The sequence below is a fragment of the Magallana gigas genome, chromosome 2 (assembly GCF_963853765.1).
Source record: "Magallana gigas chromosome 2, xbMagGiga1.1, whole genome shotgun sequence".
Lineage (NCBI taxonomy): Eukaryota > Metazoa > Mollusca > Bivalvia > Ostreida > Ostreidae > Magallana > Magallana gigas.
In genome coordinates, this window is record NC_088854.1 from 56,047,630 (window position 1) to 56,058,423 (window position 10,794).

At 31.4% G+C, this 10,794-nt stretch overlaps 1 protein-coding gene across 1 annotated transcript; it reads left to right on the forward strand.

The window, feature by feature from the left end:
- Positions 1–218: 218 nt before the first annotated feature.
- Positions 219–2,551, forward strand: LOC136272521 (cannabinoid receptor 1-like). The gene has a single exon (XM_066074211.1). It carries the CDS (start codon positions 292–294, stop codon positions 1,267–1,269), a length of 978 nt encoding a protein of 325 aa, XP_065930283.1. The 5' UTR covers positions 219–291; the 3' UTR covers positions 1,270–2,551.
- Positions 2,552–10,794: the final 8,243 nt, after the last annotated feature.

Sequence of the window (10,794 nt, forward strand, 5' to 3'; positions counted from 1 at the left end):
GCAATATCAATCTGGATTATAGTACATTATAATTCAAATACTGTCAGGTCAAAGTGAAAAGTCTTCAAAAATCGTTGATTCTGGTTAGGTTAGGAAAAGTACTAATCGATTTGTTGCTATGAGGTTATGCTAGTGGAATAGTTATGACCCACATCTAGATGAAATTAATTTGTGACATGCACTTTCACGTATACAAAGCATTAATTAACATAGAAAACATGTAATAATATTCTTACACTTGGCTTTGTTTGAAAGAAAGTCGTTTATTTTTGTAGATTTATATTATAGTCCATGAGAATGAGCAACTGCACAGAATGTGAATTAAAGGCCGACAACTTGACAGAAATCAACCCATTTTCCAAACCTATTGCCTACATGGGATTGCTTCTAGCCATTGTGATCATTACGTTAAACTTGACTGTTCTTTTAGTTTTCCTGAAGAGCAAGTCCGTTCGAGCAAATCGCCATCATAACCTAGTAATTTGTTTGTCAATATGCGATCTTTCGATCGGATTTAATGGTGTTATTCTTAGTGTTCGTTTGCTTGTCCCTGCTTGGTCCGGGTTATATGTACCTTGCATCTTGACAGTGGTCATTACTGCCGTCGGCATCTTTATGTCCTTGTTTCAGACCTTCCTGATCAGCTTCCATAGGTTTTTGGTGTCTATCGATAGCCCTTGGAACGACCGTCTTCTGCAAGGAAAACGGAAGTACGCCATCATCTTTTTGAGCTGGAGCGTAGTTTTGATCCTGAATTATGGGTTCATCAGACCAACTTCCAAAGAAATAAAAATGTGCAATGTAAAAATTATTTACGGCAATAATTTTAGATCTTTTATAGCTGGCTATGGATCTATGTCAATGATAATCATGTTGTCGACATGTATCATCTACATATTTACGTTAAACAGAGTCCGAAAAAGATATAGTAGAACTTTTGCTTGGCAGATTGAGAATAACCAAAATCGCACTTCAACTAACACTAGCCATGAAAACACGCTTTACATCACCGAGGTGGGAAAGAAAAAGGTGTTTGAATCGTTAAAAGTTGTTGGCATTATAATAAGCCTTTTGGTCCTACTTACAGGACCGTTTGTCATTGTAATGTTTATGACAGTGTTTCAGTTTGAGCCCTCTCATACATTAATCTTCACGGTCTGCCTTCTAGCAAGCGTCAACTCTGCAATCAACCCTTTCATCTACGGTTGGAAAATAGACTCTCTTAGAAAAGAATTTAAGACTCTGTTTCAAGTATGTCTGGTTAATTGAAATCAGGATATATTTATTGAAAAAACTGTTTAACTTTTCAGAAAACTAAAAAACCTATAGCATGAGGTTAGTGACACAGTCATTAGCATTAGCAGCGGTTGCAAGCGTCCTCGTCATTCAATTAGTTTTTCACAAAACCTTAAAATATTTAAGGTAATATACAAACTTTAAATCGCCTATGGGTACATCGTCATATAAGGGACTTGGGATTATTCGTAATTGCACTAAGTCTCAACTCAAATAATGCACTAAGTTTCTGAGAAAGAGACTACAAATATAATATACCTATTTACTTGCAACGAGGCCGTTTACAAGTTTATTGTTCCTTTAAAATAATAAGTCAACATATTTGGTGTTTCATTGAATTATCAAAACAACTTAAATGGCGATAAAATAGAAAGGAGTATTGGATCCATTTATATTTTAGATTGAAAACCTTTGAAAAAGGTGAAAATACTAGGATGTTTTGATGCTCGTTTCATTCCCTATTTTACACACATTTTCAATGTGTTATTTCTTTTCCTTAGTGTTTCCCTGTCGTTTAGTGTATTAAAAAAAACCCAAAGTTCTCGAACTTGTGCCATTTATTTCCATAATGTGCCTTGTCTCGATACATCCAGTTTTATTTTACATATTTCTCTTGGACAATGTTTTTGTAACGTTTAATCAATTTCGTCTCTTATATAACTTTTTCTATAATATCAGGCACTTTGACGACTGTCATATTATACAAAGATACTAAGGTTCTCTGTCACATTCAATACATGGGGTAATTGCCAAAAAATGAGAATATTCCGTGTGAAGTTTACTCAAGGACATTCCTCGTCTTAAAAATAATGTTATATATAGAATAACAATGTATTGGATGACACATAACCTGTATATGTATTATTTAAAGCAGAATATTAATTTTGACCACTAACTAATAAATTGGTGAATATTGAAATTTAACCTAATTCGCCACTTTTGTACATTTTCTTGTATCATCTTGATTTCTGTGTTTGTGTGTAATGTGACCTATGCCTCCCTTTTTCAACTTCACCAAAACAGCTTGGAAAATATTGACCAACTTGTATTGCTCATTTTCAACACACAGTGCATTTACTATGAAAAATCCCGAGCGTTCCGAATGTCAACATGGTGTGTAAATTTGAAGCGAGTAAAAATTGTTGGTGAAAAAGTGTTGAATTCTTAATTATATGAATTAAACTTTTATATGTATTATAGGTATTCACAGCCTCAAAATGGTTTGATGTGATTATATAATTTAATTTTGGTTGCAATGCGGCATTTGATTGGATAAAAAAATTAAGTTAAATTTGTACAAATTGGCCCCGGGGCCATAAAACTTAGCAAGCTCACTTTTGATCTAAGTCTCACTTTTCTACTATATATTCCTTGTGGAAAAGTGAGACTGAGATCAAAAGAGAGCTCATCTAAGTTTTATGGCCCCGGGGCCTGGTTTGCCCGTCACAAGACACGTCACAATGCACCAACGTCAAAAACGTACTAATCCGCTTGACGTTTGAAATTTGAACAGATTAATATCATTTTTAAAAGTAAAACGGACTCAATTTGTACAAAAAGTTACAGAAAATTAAATTATAAGGAATGAACTCAATATCTACCCAAGTTATACTCGTATAACCTTGGTGAGGGCAATTTACGCCTTTTTATAATCAGCTTCGCGGATTATAAAGCGTAAATTGCCCCAACCCGGGTTATACTCGTATAACTTGGATAGACATTGAGTTCATTTCTTAAATAATTTCACTGTTATTTTCAAGGCAACTTTATTAATTTTCTCTAAAATCGTTTCGGAGCGATTCTGCAATTCTCTGCTACATAACGGGTACATATGGGGCATTTTAAATGTTCCGAGACACAGTTAGATTATTAGAACTAAGCAGAGTGTAATGAAATTAGTAGCATTATTGTAGGCTTAAAGCTTGGTTATGTATATGTCAACAATACGGTGTGTCGATGTATCTATTGCGTAAATGTCCTATATCACATGCATTGTCAACCCGTGCACGCATGGGTCAAAGTCTAGTGTCTATAATAAGAATACAAGAATAATTTATATATCATTCTACATATTAATACATATTACATATCAATACATATCAATAACACGTATCAATATATACAATTTAGTAAAGAAGCACTGTTTAATATTTACTAAATACTACTTAAGTAAGAATTATTAGATAATTATAACGACTGATTGTTTACTAGTATCATGCTATCAGACAAATATCCTTACTTCTCAGAAAGTTTTTTCGTTTTGTTGAGAAAACTATGTTAAAATATGTAAAATTACGTTCATCAACATTTGTTTGGAACTTGTCGATTTGTCAGACCTCATTACAAGTTGATACCTTAAAGGGAACAATCTTTTTATAATGTTATTTGCAACCTTTTCTCATTTTTTTTGCATTTGCGTTTTTGTATACATGTAATTCAAAATAAATCATACAAAATGCAATAATAATTTGATAGTTATCGTTCCTTGTTCACTTTCATTTATGCAGTCTCTACATTACATTATCTTTTAAATTTTTATAGATCTAATATAAATCAATAATTTTGTAAGTTTTTGAATAACAAAAGAATATTCAGTACTAGCATTTTCAGGAACTTCTTAAATGGAAATATATCATCGAGATAATTTACCATATGCAAGACAATGAAGTTTATTGAAAAAGCATATGTTGTCATGTACATAATTTTAGAATATACCAGCAATGTGCAATTAATGAAAACTACATGTTGTTTACAAGCACGAGCTGTAACTGATATGTTGGTGAGGAGATAGTACGATGTCTGTCATTTGAAAAAAGATACTGATTTGATCAATATTCAACGTAATGTCTTTCTTTCAGTTGTATCAATGAGATTAAATGCACAGTCAATTACAATTGTAAGTTTGCCTTAGGATACTTAATAGAAGTGGAATACAGTCATAGTACGTCTCTCAGTAAATCTATGTATGGAAAGAAGTAAAATCGTTCGAACATACGCTCAATAAATAACCTAGTATTCACAACATTTATGAACAAAGTTTTATGTGACATTGTTTCGTTGTTTCTGAATCGTATTCTGTAAGTATTCATAGTATTTACTATCCCTATTCTACATCAAATGACATTGAAATTAACAGGAGGGTTTTTGAAATATCTCTGAAGCTTTTCTCAAAAATTCTTTCAATTGATTATCTTCAATATTTGTTTTCTACTTATATTGTAGCCCAGTCTTTCAAAACAACTTTAGCAACAGCTCGAATTGTCCGAAAGTAGTTCAAGTAGCGTAGTGGACAATGCACTCGCTTGTCACCGCTGCGACCCGAGTTCGATCCCCGTGATCGACAGTGGTGGTATGTGGTAGGGTATGGCGGTCGCCCGCTTGGACACGTGGGTTCTCTCCGGGTACTCCGGCTTCTTCCCACACCAATGACCCCCTCGCGTTAACATCCGTGCCAACGAGAGATATTAATATAAGTTGTAGAACTTGCTTATCAATCGTTGTAAAATAAATAAAGTACAGTTTTTGTCCGAAAGTACTAGATTAAAGCTGTGCACGCACAGTTGACCGAGTAAGATGAACAGAATTTTTCATCTGATTTAAGATGGAATGCTTCACTAAAATTTTATTTATGGATCGATAGAGTATCATTTCTGAAGCAAGACTGCGTTGTTCAAAGAAGGATATGCCCTTGATTTTATTATACGATTATGTTTGGTATTTTTTACGAAAAAGTAGAAACTCTATTTTAGTAGCTAGTAATACACTGTAGAATTTAAAATTTGATGTGAATAAATGCATAATATAAATCTCTAAAAAATCATGTCCAGTTATGTCAGTAAGACGTTTTATTTTTTATGTAAAAAATATTTATGAAGATAAAAAACTTTTTTTTATAATATTTTTCAAACATGTTGATAATTTTGGTGTAGCATCCAACTTGATGGCCAAGGCCATGGAAGAAAGTGTCCCTCCCCTGGGTTGGATGTCCCTCACAGCCTACCCAATCTCAAGGTCATGACATTGATAAAATTAATCTCATTTAGGTTCAAATCAAGCTTATTTTAATTATATGTGCTGATGATTTATTCATAAATGCTTATATAAAAGTAAGTACCGATTGGCATAATTAGGTCAGAGGCAACGCTTACATATATGATAAATAAAATAATTGTCAGTTCTTAGCCGATTTACCAGTTTAAAGCACGAAAAATCGAGTCCGTAATTTTAGTACCTGTAGTATGGACAAAAACAATAACCTTCATGAGATTGCAATTTTTTAATTTTATTACAGTGATTGAAATTCTTGAATTGATTGAGATTCCAAAATTAAAGAAGAATGAAAAAGATATACTAGATTCTAGACCTACACTCGCAGAATGCAAAGAAGCTATATATAATATGAAAAATAACAAATCTCCAGGTTTAGATAGATTACCAAGTGAATTTTACAAATGTTTTTGGAAACTTATTAGTCCTTTTATTTTATGATATGCTCATGCAAATATTTGAAAGACGAGAACTGTCATTCTCACAACGTTTAGCATTAATTACTGTTCTTTTAAAAAAAAGAGATAATAAAAATCTAAAAAATTACAGACCTCACAGTTTCATGGGTAAAAATACTGTATACTAATCCAATTTTTAGAATAAAAAACAATGGCTGGATTTCAAAAACATGTGAAATGTCGCGTGGTATAAGACAGGGATGTTCTATTTCAGCTTTATTGTATTTATTTATTGAAGAAATTTTAGCTATAAAACTTAAAACTAAACATGATATAAAGGGTATAAAAATTGCTAATATGAGTACAGAAATTAAAAATCTACAACATGCTGATGATGTTACCTTAGCACTTAGAGACATGCTTTCCTTAGACAAAGCCATTGAAACAGTAAAGTCTTTTTGTGATCATGCTGGATCTAAAGTTAACTTAAACAAAACACAATGTATACTTCTTGGAAAACTTAAAGATAAACATTCTAATATTGGCGAAATTAATGTTACAAACGACGCTGTAAGATGTCTAAGAATTTTTATTGGACATAATAAAAAACAATGTTTTGATTTAAACTGGAAAAAAAATTACGACAATATTGAAAAACTTTTTGAATCATGGAAAAAAAGAAAACTTACTATTTTTTGAAAAACTTGTAGAGTAAATTCTCTAGCTATTTCAAAACTGATTTACGTAGGGTCGATTTTACCCATCCTTAATCAAGATTTCTTGAAAAAGATCAAATGTAGCATTTTCAATTTTATTTGGGATAAAAGAGATAGAATAAAACGAAATACAATAATTGGCAAAATTGAGGACGGAGGCGTTGGTCTAGTAGACATAGAACTAAAACTTAAGGCTATAAAAGCATCATGGGTAAAAAGACTAGTAGATGAATCTTGCATGCTTAATAATATATTTCAAGGATATATAAAAAACACGGGATTAGATATAGATTATATACTATCAATGTCTGAAAGAAAAGTTGAAAAATTTGTATGTTTGTTAAATCTACCTACTGTGTATAAAGAAATGCTGTGTTGTTTTAGTGAATGTAAAAGGTTAATTAATATATCTGAACTTTCAAATGTAACATTTGCACAACAACCACTGTGGAATAATACTCTGTTTGAACATAAAGGAAAATCATAATTTTTAAAAACTTAACTGGGTAATAAGTAAAGATTTATTCAACATAAATAGTGAATTCAGAACACTACAAGAACTTTCAAATGATCTAAAGAAGAAAAATAATTGCTTGTGTGAATGAATTTTAAAGAAAGTAATTAAGAAAAAAAGTGAGTGTTTTGATATGTTTTGATATGTGTTGTTTTTAAACAAAAATACTAAAAAGAAATGTTTATAATTTTCATAAGGAAACATTTGATATATTCGATAGGAGATGTAAATTCTACTATGTAAACTTGCTTCATAAAAATTCAAACCACCTTGCTACCAATCTGCATTTAACAATTTATTTAAAATTGGTAGAGAAAATTGGAAAGATATTTATGAAAGAAAGGTTAAGAACATGTATGACAAAAGACTTATGAATTTAATTATAAGTTGTTAAACAATATTTTGAATTGTAATTCCTTTCAATACAAATGTAAATCAAGATGTAATGCAAATTGTGAATTCTGTCCGTGTGAAAAGGAGGACATTAAACACTTTTTATTTGATTGTCTATCTGTACAAAGAATGTGGCAAAAATTGAAGAGTATTTCGAATTTCGATGTATGCTGGAAACACATCATTATAGGATTCTATTCAGAAAAAAATTCAAAAGCAGTATTTTTAAATACATTTATATCATATGTATCATATGTAATTTACAAATATAAAATAACTTGTAGAATGAATGAAAATATTCAATCATGTAACACGCTTTTGAATTTTTTCAAAAGGTCTCTCTCTAAAGAAATGGACTTGATGTTGAATTTTTCAAAAACAAAAATATCTGGAGGTAAAATATTAGAACTTATTCGATTGTTATAATCTGTTTATTAGTTAAGATTTTTTTTAACTGCTTATCATGACCCGGGGCAATCAGATATTGAAAAGGGTTGCATATTTCTGAATAAAATATATAATTTAAAAAAAAAGAAATTCTTGTATCACCACAATCAACACTGCCCAAACTGACTATCATGAAACTAATGAAGTGTCAAATTCCTCTTTTCCTGAGTAAGAGTTAAACATCATATATAATCCTTTATCTTATATTTACATGTATAACAGGGGTGGATTAAGTCTCTATTATTGATTAAAGGATGCAAAACGCCTACTGTCATGTATACCTACCACATTAGAACAACGTAAAAGGGGCAAAAACATAATTATGACTGTGGTAGCTTCTTTTTGAACGTTATTGAGAGTACTAGAAGCAATTTCTTTGCCTTTGGCTGGTCTAAAATAGACACGTAAAATAGACGCAAATCCTAGCAATCGATGAGTTTTGTACTTTTTACAAACTAATTAACCAGCAAAAAGGAGTGACAGTTTACGATGGTTATTAAACCTGTGATAGACTGACGTGCTTCACGTGATTGGCCTTTTGGTTTGGATCTCAAAGTTTCGGAAATGTAAATATTTACAGTCGCTTTTGCAGCTATTCCTGGATTATTTCTCTTTTTTTGACATGTCTGATAATATATAGAATCTGACTGTAATATTACCCTCTTTCATCTTCTAAACATCACCAGCGTGCTTCAATCTAGATTATCCAAGGAATATTTTTTTACTTGCTGTTTTTTTCTATTTACTTGTTTTAAACTAGATTCAGAGAATAATAATATCATCCACTTTCGGAAAATGAATATAATTTGAATACTGCTTTATAATTATGTGCGACCAAACAACATTGATCGAACTCTTTTGTCTGACGAAAGGCATTTGTTTGCAAATTACCTTTGAGTTTTAATCTGTGTTAATTCAAATTGTTGTGTCCAATTTCAATATATTTACTGAATTTCAGTGAAGAATATTAGTATATCAACGGGGCATGGTCTCGATTTTTGTCAATTTTTTTTTTTACGATTTTAATGTTAACAAAGCTTTAGTAAGGCATTTTTAACAGGCAATCGAAATTTGAAGGTAATTTGTTTAGTTACAGAGTTTACAATTCTGTGATATGTAAACTATACTTTTGTTTATTTACATCTTGAATGTTGAAGTGAAAAATCCAGTTTTAAACCTAAGATGAATGCGTTAAACGTTAGAAACTGTCTATTTATGCTTGGACTGAATAAGAAGATAGAAAAATCAGCTTGAAAAAGATGTTTTACTGGCAATTGAACTTGTGAACACAAAGACAGGGCACGAGCCTTGTTTACATGACAAAGAATTATGGTCCTGCATCTTGCGTATACCTTTACGAACGATACTCAAATTTCATTTGATCATTAGAAATGCATTCCTAAATCATTGTAATTAATAAAATCAGAAAAATACAATTTGACCAAAATCGTGACCATGCCCCTGTATACAATTTTTTGGCCATTGAACAGCATGTTTTGGTGATAATACTATATATAAGACCGCGGAACATTAACTGGCAAGTTTGGAAATATACAGCTAACGTCAATTTCACCTATTGCAGTGAAAACATTTCAATTGGTGGGGACAAATTGAGGCGGACGTTTGAGAAAACATTGGATTGAAACTGTAGTTATAAGAAGTATATTTTCAATCCACCTCAGCGTTTCTAACTTGCTATATATTTAATATCACCAAAGCGATTGAAACATTTTTTTCATCAATAAGTATATATATCCAGCAAATATTAGAAGATCCCAATTCGGGAGAGATTATATGCAAGGCAAAGCATTGTCCAATGACTTCATAGAATCGGTCATCACATGTTTGTGTATAAGCTAGATAAACAATGAACGCGCATATCTATTCTTATACATTCACTTATCGAAAAAAGGACATTTTTTATCTGGGTATTTTTTTGATTTATTAAGCGGAATTTGAATTATTCTTCTCTAGAAGTAAACCCTGATTTAACAATGGACAACTTGATTTCAGACTTGTCTATATCTACCCTCTATACAATAAAATCAATTTTATAATCAAAACCAGTTGGTTCCATAGTATAGAGGGTAGACATAGATATCGTTCGTCATTTACAACATTAGCTGGCGAGCGCCTATGAATCTCTGAAGACGTCGGACAATGCTTTGCCTTGTGTATAATCTCTCCCGAACTGTGATCTTCTCATATCTGCTGATAACATACTTATTGATGAAATAATATAGTTTCAATCCAATGTTTTCTCAAAAGTCCGCGTCAATTTGTCACCGCCAATTCAAATGATTTGGCTGTAAAAGGTGAAATTGACGTAAGCTGTTTATTTACAATATTGCCATTTAATGTTCTGCGGTCTTAAAACAGTGGCAACAAAGCGCTCCAAATGTAATACAGTTATCTCACCTCATTTTTCTATCTTTGTAGAACTTGTTGTTCATTAACACTGTTCTAATCAATGCTAGTTGGATTTCGAGGGATTTCAAAGGGATTATGGATTAAAAAATCATCCATTGTTAAACTTCCATCATAAAACATGATAACAAGAGAGTATCTTTTGCACTCAGTCGTATTAATGAATAAATGGGCATACTTAATTAATCAGAATTACATGAATGAGGTCTGAAATTAAAATACAAATATTTTACAGGTTTTCAGGTCTGTTCTCATTTGTTAAATTTTGTACATAAAGCAAAAATAGATATAGGGTATAGGTCAGACCACTCTATTGTAATTATTGATAATGTTTTCTCACATTTTGTTAGAGGGAAGCGATATTGGTAATTTAATAATTCTCTGTTGAAAAAAAAAAGAATATGTAATTGTGTGAAAAAAGTTCTAGTTTCTCTGGAACACAAGTATGCAAAAAATAACCACAAACAGACTCAATTGAAGCTATAGAACAAATACCAGATGCCCTGTTATCTCTTAATATTGATTTCCAGTCCTTCTTTAAGCAGATCTTTCTCAA